We start from the raw sequence: 21,081 nt of genomic DNA, 5'->3' as shown, positions 1-21,081 counted from the left end.
GATTTACCAGCTCAGTGACCCCTGAAATCTACCTTCTCTAAGTAAGCATAGTCTCTCAAACTGCACTTGAGGCTACTACCGTCTCCCTGGGAACATCTGCCTGGCCAGCGCTGGCCTACCCCCTTCCTGTTCTTGTAGGCTCTGAGCATGCAGCCACACCAGCATCAAGCCCCTGGCATGAACTTCCCTGCCTGGGCCGCACCTGAGGAAGCTCAGTCAGCTCTTCACTCCCCAACAAACACTCCGTGTGTAGCGAGCACCCCCACCCCTGCACTCTGCATCCAATGCTCAAGATGGTGAGTGTCTGTGAAGGCTGCCCCTGCCATGGCTGCCAGTGGACAGTTGGGGGAAGGCAGGAGGCTGCTCACCTGCCCTTGAACTTCCGCCGCAGACTGGCCCTGACGTCCTTGTTGCGCAGCGTGTAGATGAAGGGGTTCAGCACGGGGGTGACCACCGTGTTGAGCACGTGCACGGCTTTGGACAGGTCCAGGCCCTCCTTGATGGAGGTTCGCACGTGCAGGAAGATGGTGGAGCCATACCAGATGAGCACGACCATCAGGTGCGAGGAGCAGGTGGAGAAGGCCTTGCTGCGGCCGCTGGCTGAGGGGATGCGCAGGATGGTGCTGATGATGTAGATATAGGAGACCAGCGTGATGAGGCAGGAGCTCAGGATGACCAGGAAGGCAATGGCGAAGGCCACCAGCTCCACGGCCCGCGTGCTGCTGCAGGCCAGAGCGATCCAAGGGGCGATGTCACAGAAGAAGTGGTTGATGGCGTGGGAGCCGCAGAAGGACAGGCCGCTGATGAGGATGGTGGGCACAGCAATCGCCAGGAAGCCGCAGAGCCAGGAGCCCAGGGCCAGCTGTGCTGAGAGCACGCTGCTCATGATGGCCCCGTAGTGTAGGGGTGAGCAGATGGCCAGGTAGCGGTCGTAGGCCATGGCTGCCAGGAGGAAGTACTCAGTGCAGCCCAGCGAGAAGACCAGGTACATCTGCAGCAGGCAGCCAGCAAACGAGATGGCTTGGCTGCGGCCCAGCTGGATGGCCAGTGCCTTGGGGACGGCGGCTGTGGTGTACCAGATCTCCAGGAAGGATAGGTTGCTCAGGAAGAAGTACATGGGCGTGTGCAGTGGGCGGGATGTGGCCACCAACAGCAGGATGGCCAGATTGCCACTCACCGTGAGCACGTACATCACCAGGAACAGCAGGAAGAGCGAGATCTGCAGGGCCGGGGGCCCTGAGAAGCCCAGCAGGAGGAAGTCCCTGGGCAGGCTCTCGTTGTCGGGGCCCATGGGAGCCCAGCCATAAGCCAAGGCGCTGGCCGCAGCTCTGCTGGGCACACCGTCGTGGACAAGGGGCCCAGGGAGGGGTGAGGGCTCACAACAGGGCCAGGTCTGGGTCTTCACAAGGCGGTTTGCAGGCAGCACAGGGGTGGTCGGACTCTGTGTCCTGCGTCCACCACAGGAGGCCACGCCCGCACTCACGGCATTGGCATGAGGCAGCCCACCTCTGCTTGACACAGGCTCCAGGGCAGGCTCTCGGGTGGTCCTCAGGTGGCCCTTGGGTGTGAGGCAGCCCACCTTGGCTCAGGAAAGGGTTCTGGGCCCTTGCAGGTTCAGAGTTCAGCTGCCAAGGCAGGTGTCAGCTCAGACCTGCAGTTGGAGGAAGCGTGAGCTGTCAGACCTCTCTGGCCGCCTCTGCTGCTCTCCTCACACCAGGCACGTCTCCAGGGGAATCCGCGGGGCCTGGCTGGCTATTCTGGGCTCAGGGTTCCAGCCTGAGCCGGGTGCTGGGCGCTGTCCTCCCCTCAGTGCTGAAATCACACTGGGCACAGAGCAGCATGCATACAGGGCCCATGGGAACGAGGGGGTGCCTTTCTCACTCCCACCCTTCCCAGTGCCAGCCAGCCCACCCCCACCAGTCCTGTACCCCCTCTGTGGTAGAAGGGGCCACACAAGACCAAAGGAGTCTGAGGTGTGGGCCTGTGGGACTGCGTTGCTGGGAGGGACCAAGTGCTGAGGCTGACCCAGTGCTGGTGTCACTTGGTGAGCGAAGATCCTACGGAAGAGGGAGAGGAAGGTCCTTCCTGGGCCCCATAGTCCACTCACAGTCCAGGAAATAAAACATGTTTTCTGTGTGTGACTCTGGGGAGGAGCTGAGAGGGCCCGCCACAGAGCCACGCCCAGCCTGAGAACGCAGTGCTCGGTGTGGATGTGTGGAGGAGATGGACATGCCACAGCTGGACCCCCAAGGATCTCACTGCACTCAAAGTCCCGTGTCACAGTCCTGGGAGTTCCAGCAAGCAAAGCAGAGCACAGAGACTCGAGGTCTCGTTCAGCGTGGGGCTGTGTCACTGGGCGCCAGAGATGACAATGTGACTCACGCCAAAAGAGTCCCTTTCAGGGCAGAGGAGCCTCTGAAATCACTCAGATGGGGTGGGCAGGAACTCCCTGTGGTGCGACAGACCCTCGGACACTGCTGCAGCCTCATGACCGGGACTGCGACAGAATCAGAAAACCCCTCAGTATGACAGGACTCTTTGGAACCACACGAGCCCTGTGAGTAAAGTGACCCTGACTATTATTTCCCATGATCAACATGAAGACCACGAGCCCAGGTCCAGGTCTGCACCGTGCCAAGGCGTCTGACTTGGGGAACATGGGTGGGGCGCATTCTCTCTGTGTGAGATTTCAGGCGCACATCTCAGGCAGCCTCTGGGGCACTCCACCACAGGGCTAACTCAAAACTCTGAGAGGAAGGTTGATATCCTTGTTTTAAATAAAGAAGATCATTTTAAGTAACATATGTTTTATATAAGTCTAAGATTTAACAACTGATGGGGTTTAGCAAATGATTTTGATTTCCTACCTTAGAAAGGGAGCTTGAATGCACGGGGGATGTGATTTTTTCCATAGAAGCATACGCTATTTTAGCAAAAATCCCCACAACTGCGTGGCTTCTGGAGCTGACTGCACGCTACGGCAAGCATCCCCAGAGCCCCAGTCTGTGAGAACAATGTACTTGTCTATTCAATGAGCTGGAGGAAGTTTTGGGCCAGACCTGTCCACTCATCCAGGAGCCTCTGTCCTAGCCCATCACCCCCAATACCTTCCGACGTGGCCATCTGGAATCACCGGTTCATCAAGGCAGAGGCCGTTTGCAGGGATGCTCATGCCTGTGACCTGCCACTTCCTTCCCTCATGGTGACAGCTGGTCTCTCTAGTGCTCCCTTAGTCCTCAAGCTCCCTCTGTGCCCGCTGGCTTCTGGCCTGCCTTCAACCTCCTGACCGGGCTGCTGCTGGCTGGTGTGTCTCCACTCTCCTTGTAATAAGCTCCATGCTGAGACAATTTGGCACAGAGTAATTACATCCCTGCCCCGTCTTCTGGGAGGTGGCGGCTGGTGACTCTCTCTCCTGGGAAGCCAGGACCTTCACGAGAGCCTTCCCCATGGGGGCCGCGGGTCCCTTTCCAGGGCTGGAGTCAGAGAAGGAAAGTGAGGCCCGTGCACGTCATTGTGTCTTCCAGAGAGATGGGCCTGAGCTTGTGGACAGGGCATCCCTGCCACCAGGCACTGATGGGACATCACCACTATCATAAACTGACTTCTCCAACGTTCACCTGACATTTCAATTGCTGGCAGGAGCCCAAGTTTAGCTTCCACATGGTGACTGAGGAAAAGACAAATTGAGTTTCCTCTTGTTCCTTATGAATCTGGCCACCATATCATTGTTTATTTGCCTTCTAGATGTCTTCAATAAACTTCACGTGTGTGCACCTGATTTGCAATGATCTATTTTAGTGGGAATCAAATCCAGGGCCTGCCCATGCAAAGCAGCATGCCACCTTCCTCCCTTGGGCTCCAATGACCTGACAGAAAGCCCACTGCTGGCTTTGAGCCTCTGTCAGTGGGACACAGGCCTTGCCCTCTGCAGCCGTCTGCCCAGAGTCTGGAGGTTCACCGCCGGGGTCCACAGTACAGATAGCCAAGAGCAGCTTTCCCAGCACTGGTCGAGGGCGGGTTGGGGGCCACGTGAGTTAGATGAAGCAGTCAGTGACCGCAAACAGGGCAAGGTCATGAGGGGTAGCAGGCAGGTGGAGAAGGTCTGGGTCTGCCCCTGGGCTGTGGGGAGGTTCCGGATGGCGGTGAAAATACGGATGTGGGAGACAGGCAGGCATTCTCCCTCATGCTGGCCCCCCACCCTGAGGGGATGGGGGCCGGAAGCCTCCGCAGGGAGAAGAGTTTGCAGAAAACCTGGGGTTCCATGGGGGCTGGAAAGGTGCAAGCCATGGACAAGGCTCCAAGGAGCCCACCAGAGGCCCAGGACACGCTGACCATCTAGGTGCAGGTGCCGGCATGCATGACATGGCCGTGAGCACAGAGAGCTGACTGGCAGAGAAGGTCGTGGGCAGCAGTTGCAGGGTGCGCCCCAGGGTGGACTCGGGGCTGGCATGGCCAACAAGTTCGGGGGTGGGCATGGACAGAGAGAGGACGTGCAGGCATGACATGGGGTACGCTGGTGCAAGTGATGGCGAGGAAGTTAGCCGCGAACACTGTCAGGTAGATGGCCAGGGAGAGCCCGCTGAAGAACATCTGTAGCTCCTGGGCATCCACCAGCCCCACCAGGAGGAAGCCCATCCCCTGAGGGACGCTGGCCATGCAGCTGGCCCTATGCCCTGTCCTCCCTCTGCCTCCAATCTGTCCCCTTCCATCCCTCTCCCACTCTGTAGCCCCCTCTCCCTCTCTTTGTTCCCCCATTCTACCTCTCCCTTTCTCTGTCCTTCTCTCTCCATCCTCCCTGTCCCTCCCTCCTCTGTCCTCTTCCTGCCCTCCCCCTGTTCCCTTCCCTCCCTCCCTCCCTCCCTCCCTCCCTCCCTCCCTCTGGCTCCTTCTTCCATCCCTCCTGCTCTCCATCTCTGTCCCCCTCCCTCCATCTCTGTGCCCCTCCCTCCATTTGTCCCCCTCCCTCTGTCTCTATGTCCCTGTCCCTCCCTCCTTCTCCTCTCTCCATCCTTCTCTCTTTCCCTTCCTTTCCTCTCTCTTTCCTGTCCATCCCCTTCACCCTGCCCTGGGGGGGCAGTGTGTGTGACTCAGGGGACTCCCCACTAGTCTTTAGCTGCAGCAGCTCCTGGGGCGTAGCTGACCCGTCCCACCTGAGTGGCCTCACGTCTGCCCCATCATAGGGGAGTTGGCAGCAGCCCGTGAAACAGCTGCACTCAGCTCAGACAGCTGCTGATGGCAGGCACACATGTGCTGACAGCGCATCTGCTCTGCTGGGCTAGGGTTCGAGCCGCCTGCTGCTGGGGCTGCAGGCCCAGTTGCTCGCACCTGCACATGCCCATGGCCTCTCCCTCAAGCACCTGGGCCTCATCTCTGCCACTGTGCCCAGGCCCATCGCCGACTGCTCAGCCTATCAGACTTTGTCCTCTTCTCAGGCTGTGCAGCTCTTCCTGGTTATCCTGATGGGTGACTGTGAAGTGGGCATCCTCACGGTCATGTCCTATGACCACTACATGGCCACTTGCCGCCCACTGCACTCTGAGGCCATCCTGAGCCACGTGCCCTGGCTCAGAGGTGGGGTCCGGCAGCTCTTCTGTGATGTGTCCACCTGCTGAAGCTCTCTTGCTCCGAGGCGCACCTGGCCTCAATGTCAGCGTGGCCCTCAGCGTGTGCTGCGGCTTCTCCTGCCTTGTGTGTGTGGGGCTGCCCTACACGCCCATTTTCTCCACAGAAGCAAGCCGCAGACTTCTCCACCTGCTTGCACCTGGCCATGAGGGCACCTTCCAGTTCACGGGCACAGCTGGGCCTGGGGGTGTCTCTGTTCTACTCTGCGGTGCCCCCATGGTGAGCCCTGTCATCTACGGCCTGGCCTGCGAATCAGGGACAGCCACTCAGTTCAGGGGAGTGAGCTGAGCACTTGCTACGGCAAGTGCGAGGCAGGTGAGAAAGGAGGGGCGCGGAGGGTCCTGAGCTCTTCCTCTCACCTGGGTGGGCTTCACTCGCATCCTCCCTCAAACAGGTCTATGGGCATTTCCTTTGCTTTGCTAATGTTTTCACACTGAGTCTTTCCCATCTATATTTACATGTTTACTTATTTACAGCTTCTGGTTTTCAATGTCTGGCGTACGTGATCATTTTAACTTAACTTCACAGTGATAAAGAACAAGACAGTCAGGACCAGAAAGACCGTATAGCAGGAAGGGCACTTATCTTGCACGTGGCTAACATGGGTTAGATCACCAGCACTCTACAGAGACTCTCCAGGAGAGATCCCTGAGCATGAAGCCAGGAGTAAGGCCTGAGCACTCCTCAAAAGAACACTGAAAAAAAATCAAATACTGGAAACCAAATCCAAAAAGCTAATTAAAATAACAATAAAATGAAGATAAAATGACTGAAAATGACACAGATCAGTGGACCATCGAAAGAGCAGCAGCTGATGTTCAACCACAACATGGCTTTTGGGATCCAAGTCTCACCTCCGACAGCTGGCGCCTGGTGGCAGGTCTGGGTCCTCAGCTGAAGAGGGCCACCCCCTCTGGCCTCCTCTCTCTGCATGTGTCTGGGGCTCTGCTGCTCCCCCGCAGCACCGGTGAGCTGGGCAGGGCGCAGCATCTGGACCACGGCTGCTTCTCATGGGCCTCGGGACAGCCACGAGTCTGTGGAAGGAGGCTGCCGTGAATGGGCTGTGGGTCTCTCAAAGGGTTCCTGGCAGTGAGACAGGACAGAGGAAGACAAACACGGATGATCTTACTCCAACGTGGAGAAGGAAAGGAAGCAAATGAACAAAACATCAGACCCTGAGAGGAGACTGGGGGTGCCGCGAGGGAGGGAGGCAGGGAAGGGGTGGGTGGAAATGAGCGTTAGGTGTTGCTGGGAACTCATGCAGGTGATGCAGCTGTGCCTGAAGCCGACATCCTGTGATAAACCAAGGCTGCTTCGGCGGCAATAAAGGCCTTTCAGCCTCGTGTGGGTTCCACTCTGGGGAGTGCTGTTCAATCTGGGGGAGTGAATGATCTAGCTTTTCCCATCGGGGTGAACCCTGCATTGTGCTTTCTTCAGTTCCAGTTCCACCGGCCACTCCCTGGGGCCCCGGCGTCCATTTCCCTGTCTGTTCCTATGCCTGGCTGCAGAGTCTGTCCTGTCACCCGACCCACTGATTCAGCGTGCATTTCTCACGCGTGGGTCTACACATGGAGACATATAACCCACACGCACACACATGAGAACTGCCCCAGCATACACACGTGAGCATGTATGACACAGGCTGGTTCCAGAGAGGGGGATGGGGTCAGCAGCAGGACACCCTTGAGCTCTTGTGTGGTGCAAGAGAGGGGCAGCTCCCAGACTTGCGGAGAGCAACTCTCCCCGGGGCATGTGGCTGCTGGGGGGCTGGAGGGGAGGCCTGTCTAGCCTTCAACCACAATGCCAGAGCTTCTCTGTGGACCCTCACGCCTGCGCATATAGACCCCCAAAGGGAGGAGGGGGTGCTCAGAGCCTGAAACCCTTCAGAGCCCAGGCCACAGAGTGGGGGGCAATACTCCCTTTTTATTTTTGGTTTGGAGGCTACCCTGGCTGTGCTCAGGGCTTACTCCTGCTCTGAAGCTCAGGGACTGGTCCTGGTGGCTAGGCAGGGTGGGGGTGGGGCATATGGGATGCTGTGCTTGAAGCAAATGACCCCCTTCCCCCCGCACTTTGTTTTCGAAGGAGACTTTATTGAGCTGTGTATGATCAAGATGGCTGGGCAGTGGTGCACAGATGTGACTGGCACACAGGAAGGGGCTCAGTGACCCCTTGGGCACACATCACAGCATTTCCTTTCACGGAGGGACAAACTCGATCTGGGCCTGGAGATAAGCCCTTCATGATGCAGGACTATTTCCTATGGTGCTATGCCATGACGAACACCACACCTGGGCCCCGCCACAGCCGGGCCCAGACACGCTCACCCTTGCTGTGTATTTCTAATGGTCTGGGGAGGAACATGGTGGAATGATGCAGCTGGCTGTGAGGTGGACACAACACAGGTCTAAGTTTTTTCTCACTGACCAGAGTAGGAGATGATGGATAGCAACATGCCTTGCCCACGTCACTTCAGACTCAGCCACTGCCAGGGAAGGACAGAGCACAGTGACAAGGAAGTGGGTCCCACCCCGTACACACACACACACACACACACACACACACACACACACACACACACAGAGCGATCTGATGCTTCTTTAAGAAAGCCAGAGGAGACCAAGTGTGCCATGTGGCAGGTCAGGAAACAGTAAGCAAGCAGTCTCTGCACTGGAGCTCTGCTGGGCTGTGACTTTTTTTATTGCATGAAACCTATCTGCTAGAGTGAAGAGGGTAAGACAAACTCAAGGGCAAGTGCTGTGGGACAAGGCTCCGGGTAGGAAGCTGGAGCTTCGTTAAACCTGGGCGCTGTGCTACCCACCCGCCCTGCCTTGCCCCACTGAGCAGCCAACGAAATGTATGTGTCCAGCCTGACTTCACAGGGCACGTCAGTGTGCCCATGTCCACCCAGGCACGTCCCCCCTGACTTTCCACAGCAGCCTCCTCAGTGCCGCCTTCATGTCCTTGTTCCTCAGGCTGTAGATAAGGGGGTTTAGGGAAGGCGGCAGCACCGCATATAGCACGGAGAGGAGTAGGTCCAGAAAAGACGGGGAGTCAGGCACGGGCTTCAGGTAGGCAGCGGCTCCAGTCAGGAGAAAGGTGGAGACGACGGCCAGATGGGGCAGGCAGGTGGAGAAGGCCTTGGAGCGGCCCTGACTGGCAGCCGTGCTCAGCACCGCCCTGAAGATGTACGCATATGAGCAGGTGATGGCCAGCAGGCAGAGGAAGCCGTAGAGCACTCCTGCCGCCACGCTGACGCTGATGGCCATGTGGTCAGCCGAGCAGGAGATCTTTAGCAGGGCCGGGACGTCACAGAAGAACTGGGGGACCCTCCTAGAGCCGCAGAAAGACAGGGAGAAGGTGCCGCCCGCGTACAGGCTCCCGAACAGGCCCCCCAGGCCCCAGGAGGCCACGGCAAAGCGCACGCACAGGGCCCTGCCCATGATGATCTCATAGTGCAGCGGGTGGCAGATGGCCACGTAGCGGTCGTACGCCATGGCCGTGAGCAGGAAGAGCTCGGAGCCCGCAAAGTGGATGACCAGCAGCACCTGCAGCAGGCAGCCGGCCCACGGGATGGAGCTGCGGTGCGAGAAGGAGCTGGCGACGAGCCGGGGCACGGTGACGGAGATGAGGCCGGCGTCCAGCAGGGACAGGTGCTTCAGGAAGAAGTACATGGGCGTGTGCAGGCAGTGGTCCAGGCTGACCAGCAGGACGATGAGCAGGTTGCCCAGGAGCGAGCCCAGGTAGATGAGCAGGAACAGGGCTCCGTGCAGCCACTGCAGCTCCCGGGAGGCGGAGAACTGCACCAGGCAGAAGTCCGTGCTGACCGTCTGGTTGTTCATGGCCTCGGCTCGCCCATGCCTCCTGGGGGAAGGGATGCAGGAACACAAATAGGGCTCCAGAGGCTGCATTTGGGACCAGATCCTCTGCAGGAACTGTTTTCTAAACCCAGGCTCTTGGTCACTTGAGGGGGTGGGCACAGGCCCCTAATGCTCTCAAGCTGTTTCTGCACAGAGAGGGCGGGACAGGGGCTCCCCCAGGAGTGACCCTGGGCCCGGGTCATGCCCCATCGCGTGGCACCACCTGCGCACAGACGCTGCACAGCTCTGCACTCCTCGGGTCCCTCCTGCTCCTCTGACTATAGGAAAACCAAGCACTGTGCACCAGTCACAGACTGCAGGACGTTTCCTTTGTAGGAAGAGGTTATAACTGTAAATTCTGAGGGTGTGTCTGAGGGCAGTACCAATCTGAAAATGAGCAAGAACAAAGGGCAACTACGTATTATGCAAAGTTCAGTCTGATCAAAGTCTAAGATAAGAAAACGGCTCTGTATGAGACTACGATAATCAGTTCAGGGCTGGAGTGACCGTACAACTTGGAGGGTGCTGGTCTTAAATGCGACTACCCAAACTCGATCTCCGGCACCCCATAGGGTATCCTGAGCCCAGCCAGAAGTGATCCCTGAGCACAGAGCCTGGAATAGGTACTGAGCACTGCTGGGTGCTTTCTGAAGCCCCTTTCCCCCACCACAATAACCAATTTAGTCTTTGCTCCCGTGCAACAAGGGCAAAATCAGTAGCTGGAAAGAGAAGATAAAGCAAAAGGTATGCTTGGAAATGGAACTAAGCAGGAGACGGGATGCAGAAAGGAAAGCTGACCAGGCAGGTCTGCCTTTACTCTCGGATTCACCCACCCTCCCCGTGATCAGCTCCCACCGGCAGAGGGCCTTCTGGGAGGGACAAGCCGTCAGCGTGAGGAAGGAAGTGGCACATCCAGGCATAGCTATGGTGGCAAGCTCATGCGGGGAAGGCCAGGAGGTTCCATCTGCGGAATGAGAGTGGTTTTGGGAGCGGTGGGCAGCTCGGAAGCTCCACCCCACCTTCTGAAAGGAGCCAGAGGAGGGTGGGTGCGCAGGTTCAGGATGCTGCCCAGGTCACAGCCTTATCCCTCTCCTCGGAAGCAAAACCACATGGACCCCTCACTTTCATCCCAGAAGTGCTCAATCCCCCCAGGGCAGAGATTCAGGGATGGCGGCAGCGTGGACAAAGATGTCACAGTTCCCAAGTCTCCTCAAATCCGGGAGAAAGCCAACATGCTCGCATCACCTCCCCTGGTGGTCGGTTTCTCGAGGGCCAGATGAAGGCAACATCATTTGGGACTCAGTGCCCACCATTACACTGTTGATGTCTGTGACCCCTTATTGGCTGGGTTTGGACAGAGGAGCCCCAGGTGAGAAGGGCAGGTAGGAAGACAAATGCATGAGGCCGGGACAAGGGACTGAGACAGGGGGCTTCCTGCATCCCCCTCAGTGTTCCCCAGGCAGGGTCTTTCTGCCTTGGGCTGACTCAGGAGAGACCTGCTGCTCTTGTGGGGAATTACCCTGAGTTGGAATGAGCCGAGAGTCTGTGAGCCATCGGACACTCCTGGGCTCGGGGCGAGGGGATTGACACATGCTGGGCTGAGCACTGGCAGTGACCTGGGCTGTAATCTCAGCAGAGGCCGCGACCCAGGCATAAGCTGTCCCAGCTCCCGCACCCAGCTTGTGGCCACGGGACAGAAGTTTCCCTTGTGTCACCCCAGCTGTGTGTATGAGATGGAGAGTAATGGCCAGAGTGTCCGCTGACATGTCTGCCTGGACGTCGGGCTTCATCCATGTCACAAACGGTCTCTATCAGGGAGGTCGATGGGGCAGCCCAGGGACGGATTCAAAGTGAATTTAAGACAAGGAGGAGGGGGATTCTCCAGCAGAGAGGCTACCTGAGGACCTGGCCACCAGGAACAGTGGACAGTGAGAGATAGAACTCTTACTGGCTGACTCAGTGACTGGTGTGGGTCAGCCACAGGGTTGTCTGTTCCGAGGGCCATGCCCCAGACTGGAATCCCTTCTCCCCAGGCTTGCCCAAGGGAGCGCCTGGCCAGTGGGGGAGTCCATCCTGAAGACCAGCCCCTCCAACTGTGGTACCCTCTGGGGGATCTGAGGAGGCACCGGTGTCTATGTGCTGGTGCCCCCTGGCCCAGAAACTCAGCCCCCACATGCTCGCTCACCTGCGGACAGCAGAGCACACAGTCAGGTGGGGAGTGCGCCTCAGCCAAGCTACTTCTTGAGAGCCGTGGGTGTGTGTGGAAGGCCCCAGAGCTGGACTCGTCCCCATGGGCTGGATGTACCTGTCTGCATGCGGCGGAGCTTTATGGAACGCTGAGAGGGCAGGGTGAAGCTCTCAGGGGACTGGGGAGGAGTTCAGGCGGCTCTGCAGGAGTTCCAGGGTCATGCTGCCGCCCAGCCCCCTCTGGTCTTGCCAGCATAATGTGGGAAGCCCCCCGGGTCTCATCAGATGACAAGGACGCACGCGCATGCCACCCTCAGTGGACACAACCGCCAGTTCTCCCAGAGCTGCAGCCTGGCTTCATTTCTATTGCCCAGAAGCAGTGAGAAAACAGCCTCCCATCTTCCCTAATGTGTCCACTTGGGAGACCCAGGAAGCGGGGGAACGAGGGTCCCCAGCGCCATGTGACCTTCCCCGAGTTTTGCATTTAACTCCCTTTCCCTGAGTGTCCCCCACCAACGAGAGTGGCATCTCAGGCGCCTGCTGGGCGTGATGGATGAAGGCAACCACGCTGAGCGCTCGGCAGATGCGAAGAGACAGTACGCCTCTTCCAGCAAAGGTCCCAGAGCCCAGTGGGATGAGACTCAGTCACGCAGCCGCCACGCGTGCGAGTCCGTGGCAAACACCCACGGAGCTGGAGGCAGTTGTGGCAGCCAGCCACAAGGGCACGCCCCTCTGGGCTTCAAGGTCCAGGTGGAGGCTTTGTTGAGAAAGGACATGCTTGGTGACCCGCCAGGCCACACTAAACCAACACAGCAATGCATGCCCACACACTGGTGCCAAGCCAGACAGTTGCAGCACATCAGCAGAACATCTATGAACAGGACAGCAGAGCCCCTGGCGGTCAGTAGCACTGAGCCAGAGTCCATGCCAGGGTCACAGTGAGCGAGAGCAAAGTGGAACCAAGTCCCCAGGTTCCAAGAAGGATTGTGAACAACATGTGAATCCCGTGCTAGAAGACACACTCAGAGGAGGAACAGCTCCCAGGCCTGGGGCTCCTCCCTCCTGAACACTCCACGGCCCTGGCCCAGTGGCCCTGAACAGTCCCTGTGTCCCTGCCAAGGACAGACGCAGGCGCGGGGCCTGCTTCCTTGTCCCCTGCTGAGGCTGTCTCTGGCCTGGGGCTGCTCTCCCCATACCCTGCAAAATCCTCCTCCAGTGGCCAGGGTGGGCTGTGGGGCCTCTGCTGCCGCACGTGGTACCTCCTTTACCGTGGAGACCCTGCAGAGCCACGTCGAGGCCAGCCCTGAGTGCAAGAAGCAGATGCTACAAGACATGGCTGTGTGCCACCCTGGCCAGCATCTCAGGCGTGCCCGTGCCCCTTCAGCCAGCATCTCAGCTGTGCCTGTGCCACCACAGCCACTGCCACAGGAGAAGCAACCCAGGAAGCAAACAAATGAGAGCAGAGAGAAAGCACACATGGATGAGTCTGGCATGTGTGACCTAAGGCACGGAGGCCCAGCAGTGGTGGCACAAAGCCACTTAGCAGCTCACTCAGGGCAGGAAATTCCAGCAACGAGAACTCAACACGATCTTTAAAACGACACAACAATTCAGTGCCATAGAACTCCAACAAAAAGAGAGAAATAGCTTCTTATTTTACTTGTAATAAAGAGCAAATGAAAATGAAAGTGGGTGTAAAATTCTGATCACTGTGAACACCTGGAAGCCTGAGAGCAGTGATTGGGGTCACTGCTTTCCTCAACACCCCTCTGCTTTCTAAGGATTTGGCTTTAAGCCCTTTGATACAGTTTGTTCTCCACACCTGCTGAAGTCTGGGGCAGGGGGTCGACTTACTGTTGGCAGAACCTGATGGTCGTGTTGGGGCCCACAATCCCGTTCCTACCCAGCACCCAGCAAAGAGGCTGCCTCCTGCCTACCCACCCAGTGGCACCATCCCCACTGAGCCATGGGCACGAGCTCTCAGGGCTCTGTGCTGGGACTGCCCGGCCAGCCCCCTCAACCCACCACAGCGCCAGAGCTTGGAGGTTGCCAGGCCCCAGCATGCAGTGTCTACGGGCTCTGGGAAGTGGTTGGGATCATGAGCCTCTCACGGGCACGCTGACATGGGCCTCCTCCTACCGTCCATGAGGGAGCCGAGTGTCCCTCGAACATGGAATTAAGCTTTCCAGGCACGCGCTCACAGCCTTCCCTCGCAGAACCGAATGTGGCTGAGTCTCCACAGCAGCCTTCCCAAAGCCGCCTTTATCTCCTTGTTCCTCAGACTGTAGATGAGGGGGTTCAGTGACGGGGGCAGCACAGAGTAGAATGCGGACACCAGGAGGTCAAGCAGCCCCGGGGAGTCAGGCACCGGCTTCAGGTAGGCGGCCGTGCCTGTGACAATGAAGGTGGTGATGACGGTGAGGTGGGGGATGCAGGTGGAGAAGGCCTTGGAGCGGCCCTGCAGTGACGGGATCCGCATCACCGCGTTGAAGATGCTGACATAGGAGAAGCCGACAGACACAAAGCAGAAGAGCGCATACACAACCCCGGCCGCCACGCTGATGCTGATGGCCATGTGGTCAGCCGAGCAGGAGATCTTTAGCAGGGCCGGGACGTCACAGAAGAACTGGGGGACCCTCCTAGAGCCGCAGAAAGACAGGGAGAAGGTGCCGCCCGCGTACAGGCTCCCGAACAGGCCCCCCAGGCCCCAGGAGGCCACGGCAAAGCGCACGCACAGGGCCCTGCCCATGATGATCTCATAGTGCAGCGGGTGGCAGATGGCCACGTAGCGGTCGTACGCCATGGCCGTGAGCAGGAAGAGCTCGGAGCCCGCAAAGTGGATGACCAGCAGCACCTGCAGCAGGCAGCCGGCCCACGGGATGGAGCTGCGGTGCGAGAAGGAGCTGGCGACGAGCCGGGGCACGGTGACGGAGATGAGGCCGGCGTCCAGCAGGGACAGGTGCTTCAGGAAGAAGTACATGGGCGTGTGCAGGCAGTGGTCCAGGCTGACCAGCAGGACGATGAGCAGGTTGCCCAGGAGCGAGCCCAGGTAGATGAGCAGGAACAGGGCTCCGTGCAGCCACTGCAGCTCCCGGGAGGCGGAGAACTGCACCAGGCAGAAGTCCGTGCTGCCCGTCAGGTTGCCCATGGCTGGCTCGCCTAGTGTGGACACAGGCAGGCAGGACGGAGCTCAGCGCCACGCAGACCCTGCTTCTCTCCAAGCACCTGCTTGATACCTCTAAGGATCATGTCTGGGTTACGCACCCACTATGGGTGCTGAAGGAACGGGCGAGGGCGTGAGTCTGAATGTGCTACTGTGACCTGCATGGTTCTGCGGGAGTCTGCACAGTCTCACAACTCCCCTGGGCCCAACACAGAAAGAAAACTGCTGGAAAACAAATAGAATGGCACCTTTTGTTGCTGTTCTTTATCTGGCCACCCCCATCTTGGTGCTCAGGACTTTCTCTTGGCTTGGTGCTCAGGATCACGCCTGGCAGGTTCTGGGGGACCAACTGTCAGCTACATGTGAGGCAAGTGCTCGACCCACTGTCCTTTCGCTCCAGGCCCAACATCAAGCATTTTGGCCGACAACTTGCTTCTCACACTCAGTCCTTACGCCCCCAGAGAAGCATGTGACCCGCTGGCTTCAGTGCTGACGTGGCTGCGCTGCGGGAGAGGAGATGCAAGGCAGTAAGAAGGGAGTGTGGTCACCAGAGTGCCAGTGGGCATAGGCTCATCAGAAGGCACAGCTGAACTGACACTGGGGGAGGAGACGTCTACAGAAGCAGCGCTGAGCCGAACTGCCGTGAGCAAACGGCCCTGCCCACAGGAAGGACCAGGGCACTCTCCTGTCTCGCCAGGTCTGGGCCCCGCTGTCCCTCCAAGCTCAGTGGCCTGGGTCTGGTGTAGAGTCTCCCTCCCCTTGCCCCCTAAACACACACACACACACACACACACACACACACACACACACACACACACCCTACATGCTGTGGGAGGGACAGATGCGGCTGCCTGATAGTCACCAGCAGCCCCACCAGGCTCCCTCTGAGGGCTGAGGGCAGCGCAGGTGACTGAAGGGAGAGACAATTGTGCCGTTGGTGGTGGGGCCAGCGGGGGCAGAGATGACCTCCTGTCAGTCACAAGGCCCTGGCCATGCTGGGTTCAGTGGCGTAAGCCTGGCCAGTCAAACCTCTCTGGGGTCGGTGGGGACAGGGTTCCAGGCCACTGGGATACTTACTACATTATTCTGGGGTGCACAACCCAGGCAGGCAGATCAGAGCAGGTGTGTCTGTCCTGCCCCAGACCAGGCCCCATGCCCATGCTCAGAGCCCACCCCTATGTGGGATGCTCCCCACCCCTATGTGGCACATGCTCTCTCTGACCCTTGTTCCGATCCCTCTTTGGCTCTGGAGAGTGGCCTGGGAGCCCCTGGCTCAGAAACGGTCTGTGAAGATCAGCTCAGGGGGCTCTGCAGACGTTCTTGCCCAGGAACTTCCTGCAAAGTTGGAGACCCCAGGGGCCACTTACCTGCTGCGCAGTGGCTGAGGTGCTGCCGGTCATACCAGCTCTCTCCAGCCCTGGCATGACGGAAGGCTCAGCGGCTTTAAAGAGAACTGGGTGCCAGTCACACGGTGCCCTCTGGGGAATGAGGGGCTGGCAGATAGCAGCTCCTCCTGGGGCCGGAGGGCCTGCCTGCGGGGCCCATTAGCTTGCCCAGCCACCGCTCTGGGTGGTAGCCGGTCCCAGGGCTGTCCCTGTTAGCTCTCCAGGGCCCCTACAGCAGAAGTGGACTCCAGGGTCCCTCCAGTAGGCCCGGCCATGCCTCCACCGTCCCTCTGGCAGGACAGGGCAGGCCAGGCCAGGGCTCCGGGGCCCGCCTCCTGCTCAGGTGGGGCTGATGGGGAGAAGAGACGTGACCACAGCCCCCCTCTCAGCCTCAGCTGCAGGACGGGATCCTGCAGGGGCCTCCAGGTATCTGGACCCGATTTTTGTTCTCCGTTTCCCCAGATGTTGCTATTTATCACCATTCCTCTGAGGTACCAAAAATACGCATTTTGACCAGAAACAGTTCTCCAGCTTGAGGTTTTGGTGAAATGGGCAGAGCAGAGTCTCGGACAGCGTGGTGCCGTGTCCTGATGTGAAAGCCTGTGACACAATCAAAGGCAAGACTGGGGCGTGGGCTGGAAGTGGGCGGTCAGGAGACGCTTGCCCTCAACAGCCCATCATCTCATTGGTGAAACCAAGGCTGGGCTTTATGGACCCCGAGGAGGGATTTCCAACTCGGGCTTGTGGCCTGAGGCGCTGGATGTAGACTTGGACTGCTGGTGACTGTATCTCACCCCCTACCCACAACAGAGTGCTGAAAGCACCCGGGCAAGCCACTGGGCAGCACCCCTCTGGCACTGGAACAAGCACACAGCACCCCCACGCCAAGGAGGCAGCGAGAGAACCAGGCCTCCCACAACGTCCCAGCCACAACGGGGCAGCACCCCTTCAATATTCATCAGAGGGGGTATGGAGCAAGGGTTACAGCAGAGGGACAGACCCAGAGTCATCCTACCAGAAAGCCAAGACAAGACTATGGAGAAAGAGGAGGAGGGGGAGAGAGAGGGCGAAGAGAGGGAGAGAGGGGGAGAGGTGAGAGGTGGGAGGGGGAGAGGGAGAGAAACGAGAGAGAGAGAGAGAGAGAGAGAGAGAGAGAGAGAGAGAGATGGAGAGGGGGGAGGGGGAAGGAGTAAGGGACAGGGAGAGTGAGAGGAGGGAGAGAAAGGAAGGGAGAGGGGAGGGAGAAAGAAGGAGAGTGAGAGAAGGGAAGGAGAGAGAGGAGGAGAGAGAGGGGAAGAGGGAGAGACACGATACTAAAAATATGAAGACTGGAGGCTGGAACTATAGGAGAGGGGGGAGGGCACTTGCTTTGCATGCAAGTGTCCCAGGTTCAATTCTGGCAACCCATGCGGTCCCTTGAGCTCCTCCAGGAGTAACCCTTGAACATCACGGTGTGGCCCCCAAACAAAACAATAACAATGAAGATGAAGGACCAGACTGATGTGGTAAGGATCTTCATGCGACACCATAAAACTTTTACAGCCAACTATAAGACACAAGCTTGACATTAAAACATACCCCCTAGAGAAGCATTTAGAGGAGATAAAGACCACATCAAAATTATAACAGCACCCCATATGGTCCCCGAAGCTTCTCCAGAAATGATCCCTGAGCAACACTGGGTGTGGCCTCAAAACAAACAAAAAAGAACAAACAAGCCATGTCCCTGGCACCCCAAGCTACGCAACAAATATGAAACTGAAAGTTTCACCGTGATGAATGAAAGCAAAAGAAGGCGAGAGGTTCAGCATGGGGACAGGGTCTGAGAGAGGGGGCAGCGGGTGTGAAGGTTCAACAGCCCGGATCACTTGCTCCAAGAGCTCAAGACAGGAGGGAGAAGGGCAGTGAGACCAGACTTCCGCCACCCCTTAGGGAGGCTGAAGGTGGGGAAGGTGCAGATGCCCAACTCCCAGATGGGTCAGAATCACCACCAGGAGCATGACCCCGGCAGGAGAAGCCCTCATGAAGCCGCATCTAGAGGCAGTGGAATGACCCCCTGAATACAGACGGGAGGAGGCAGTGGCCGAGGGGAACCTGTTCCTGCTGGCTCCTATGTCACAGGTGTGAGCCGCAGTATCAAGGTACGGCCGAAAGCCAAGCACACCCTTGTTAACCATGTGGGGCTCAGACTTCCAAATGAGAGCAAGGCACCAGGGAAATTCCTCATCTATGGCTCTGTGCAGAAACAACGGGAGCCCCCATGAAGCACTTCAGTAGGCAGGGTGACCCTGCCAAACTCTTACCACCACCACCAGGATGAACCATCATCCTCCCATTGCAGATTCCACCACAAGCAGGGAAAGGAGAAGAAAAAGGAGATAGTGAGCAGTCAGAAAAAGAACAGTGAATAACTACAGAAATAGGTTATTGACAGGGAGTCAGTTAACGCTGTTTTTAAGGAGGAGGAAAATAAAAACAAAGAAATACAGGGGAAATGACAGAGAAAACAAGTGTAAGGACAAGAGACCCAGAAAAGAATGATGGTGGAATAAAGCCAATGTCATACAAAGAAAACTAATTTCCACATGACTGTATTACAAGTAAACTGGAAGTAAAAAAAAACTAAGGTACACATTTAACGGTAACAGACTAACATAAAATTAAAAATAATTTTAGGAGTAAATGAAAATGGACAAATTTAAATTGAGGAGAAATGGAATTTCTATCTCAAACAAGTGCTACATCATTAGACATTGTGTTTCTGGGAAACAAGATTTTGAAGGACAAGAATACAGCAGAGAAAGCATGGCTTGTGTGACCCCATAACTCTGTTCGTGGTTAACTTCCTCAAGAGGGACTGGGTAGTGAGAACTTCCCATTTGCAAACCAGTTCCTTAAAGATCGCAAGACGGTGGTACTTGCAAACCCAGATCTGTGCATTGATGACTGAATCCATCCAACATTCTTTATGAAAAATATCCTTGACACACAAATGAATAGTGGACAATCACAAATCTGAAATTACTCACTTTCAGAAACTACTGCAAGGAGGAACTGGAAGCAGGATTCGCAGTGCTTGCAGCTGAAAGCACTGTGACACCATCCCAAAGTGGAAACAGAAGTAGTGCTGGTGAGGAAGTACAGGAGCTGAAAATCATGACTGCATGGCCATCGTGAACTATGGGTGTCAACGTTGCAGCTGGCGTCACCCCCTGACCCGGGAACTGCTAAGACACAATACAGACCCATGGGCCCCACACACTAAGGGGCTGCAACGATGAGACAGACTGCGGACGAGAGTGCATTTATACTCCAGTCTGCTGGCATCAGTCACTGTGACTTTAGACTGCATTTTTCCCACCCCAAAACTTGCTAAGCGCCACCTTCATATCTGCATTTCTCAGGCTGTAAATGACGGGGTTCAGGCTGGGAGGCAAGAGGGAGTATAGCACAGACATGAAGACATTCAACGTTGATGGCGACTCTGAAGCCGACCCTAAGTAGGCGATAAATCCTGAGAAGAGGAAGAGGGTGACCACTGTGAGGTGGGGCAGACAGGTGGAGAAGGCCTTAAACCTGCCCTGGGTGGAGGGGATCCTCAGGACAGTGGAGAAAATGTGCACATAGGAAACTACCATCAAAGCGAAACACACAAAAGCCAAACCACAGCTCCCGATGATGAAGGCGTACTCGAGAATCTGGTCCCCGGGACAGGCCAGCACCAGCAGCGAGGGAATGTCGCAGAAGAACTGGTGCACGATGTTGGACCCGCAGAAGCGGACGGAGAACGTCCCTGCCACGTGCAGAGAGCCGTACACGCAGCCGCTGAACCACGACGCCGTCACCATCCGCACACAGGTGCCTCTGCTCATGATGGCCTCGTAGTGCAGGGGGTGACAGATGGCGGCATAGCGGTCATAGGACATCGCAAGCAGGAGGGCGAACTCTGCCCCCGCAAAGCCTATCACCAGGAACACCTGAGCCGCACAGCCCGCGAAGGAAATGGAGTAGCTGTGGACCACAGAGTTCAGGATGGACTTGGGGACGGTGGCAGAGATGTAGCATATGTCGATCAAGGACAAGTTCCTCAGGAAGAAGTACATGGGTGCCTGGAGTCGCCAGTCTGTGGTGGTGAGGGTGATGATGAGCAGATTTCCCGTCAGGGCGACCAGATACATCAGGAGGAAGAGGCTGGCACAGAGAATCTGCAGCCCCTGGTCATCGGGGAGCCCCAGGAGCAGGAACTCCATGATGGCCGTTGCGTTGGCTAGTGGCTCAGGCATGCTGGCTCTCAACTGTGCAGGCAAAAGACAGCTGGCCTGGTGCCTAAGGACCATTCTCTACTTGCCGGCCCTACTATTCATAAAGCATGCGGCCACTCCCCGGGATGACTTAGAATGTCCTCAAAGGGTGTAAAGCCAAGCATGTTAGCTTTATAAATAAATTAGCCTTACAAATAAAGCAAAGCAGGCTGTTCTATAACAGTCTTGAGCTTTTGCAGAAATCCCACTAAATCCCACCTTCTCTGTCCATAAGTGAAAGATTTCTCTGTCTTTCACAGACTAGCATCAGAGGAGCAGGGGGTGTGGATAAAGGAAGTAGCATGAAATCATAGTTGGAAATCTGCTTCGGTTGACTGAAATGTTTTTTTAATACCCTGGGCGCATCCCTAAGAGTAACTGAGAAGCTAGATTTTCCCCTTTCCTTTTCTAGCCTCTTGCAGTGTAGCCCTGTGGGGTAGGGGGCATGGCAGGAATCTAAGGTTTCTCTGGGACAAGGTAGAATCGTGCCAATGATTTGTGGCCGTTGACTGTCCGGGACACTGTAACGTAGATGCCGTTAGGTGGAGAGCTCAAACAAAGCAAGC

General features: G+C 57.1%; 4 protein-coding genes across 4 annotated transcripts; all 4 read right to left on the bottom strand.

Moving 5' to 3' along the window:
* Window positions 1-364: 364 nt before the first annotated feature.
* On the bottom strand, window positions 365-1,291 carry LOC130021527 (olfactory receptor 6F1-like). The gene has a single exon (XM_056112285.1). It carries the CDS (start codon window positions 1,289-1,291, stop codon window positions 365-367), a length of 927 nt encoding a protein of 308 aa, XP_055968260.1.
* Window positions 1,292-8,507: 7,216 nt separating this feature from the next.
* Window positions 8,508-9,461, bottom strand: LOC130021583 (olfactory receptor 14K1-like). Its single transcript, XM_056112339.1, has one exon. It carries the CDS (start codon window positions 9,459-9,461, stop codon window positions 8,508-8,510), a length of 954 nt encoding a protein of 317 aa, XP_055968314.1.
* A 4,402-nt stretch (window positions 9,462-13,863) lies between these two features.
* On the bottom strand, window positions 13,864-14,814 carry LOC130021582 (olfactory receptor 14K1-like). The gene has a single exon (XM_056112338.1). The coding sequence runs from the start codon at window positions 14,812-14,814 to the stop codon at window positions 13,864-13,866; it is 951 nt and encodes a 316-aa protein (XP_055968313.1).
* Window positions 14,815-19,555: 4,741 nt separating this feature from the next.
* Window positions 19,556-20,503, bottom strand: LOC130021581 (olfactory receptor 14A16-like). The gene has a single exon (XM_056112337.1). It carries the CDS (start codon window positions 20,495-20,497, stop codon window positions 19,556-19,558), a length of 942 nt encoding a protein of 313 aa, XP_055968312.1. The 5' UTR covers window positions 20,498-20,503.
* Between the last annotated feature and the right edge of the window lie 578 nt (window positions 20,504-21,081).

Source organism: Sorex fumeus, unplaced genomic scaffold (genome assembly GCF_029834395.1).
Source record: "Sorex fumeus unplaced genomic scaffold, SorFum_2.1 ptg000017l, whole genome shotgun sequence".
Lineage (NCBI taxonomy): Eukaryota > Metazoa > Chordata > Mammalia > Eulipotyphla > Soricidae > Sorex > Sorex fumeus.
The sequence above is the reverse complement of the archived record's forward strand: the minus strand, read 5'-3'. Positions and strand labels throughout refer to the sequence as shown.

Bases quoted from the DNA above. Each gene is read 5' to 3' on its own strand.
- LOC130021527 (XM_056112285.1), bottom strand. From the start codon at position 1,291: ATGGGCCCCGACAACGAGAGCCTGCCCAGGGACTTCCTCCTGCTGGGC.
- LOC130021583 (XM_056112339.1), bottom strand. From the start codon at position 9,461: ATGAACAACCAGACGGTCAGCACGGACTTCTGCCTGGTGCAGTTCTCC.
- LOC130021582 (XM_056112338.1), bottom strand. From the start codon at position 14,814: ATGGGCAACCTGACGGGCAGCACGGACTTCTGCCTGGTGCAGTTCTCC.
- LOC130021581 (XM_056112337.1), bottom strand. From the start codon at position 20,497: ATGCCTGAGCCACTAGCCAACGCAACGGCCATCATGGAGTTCCTGCTC.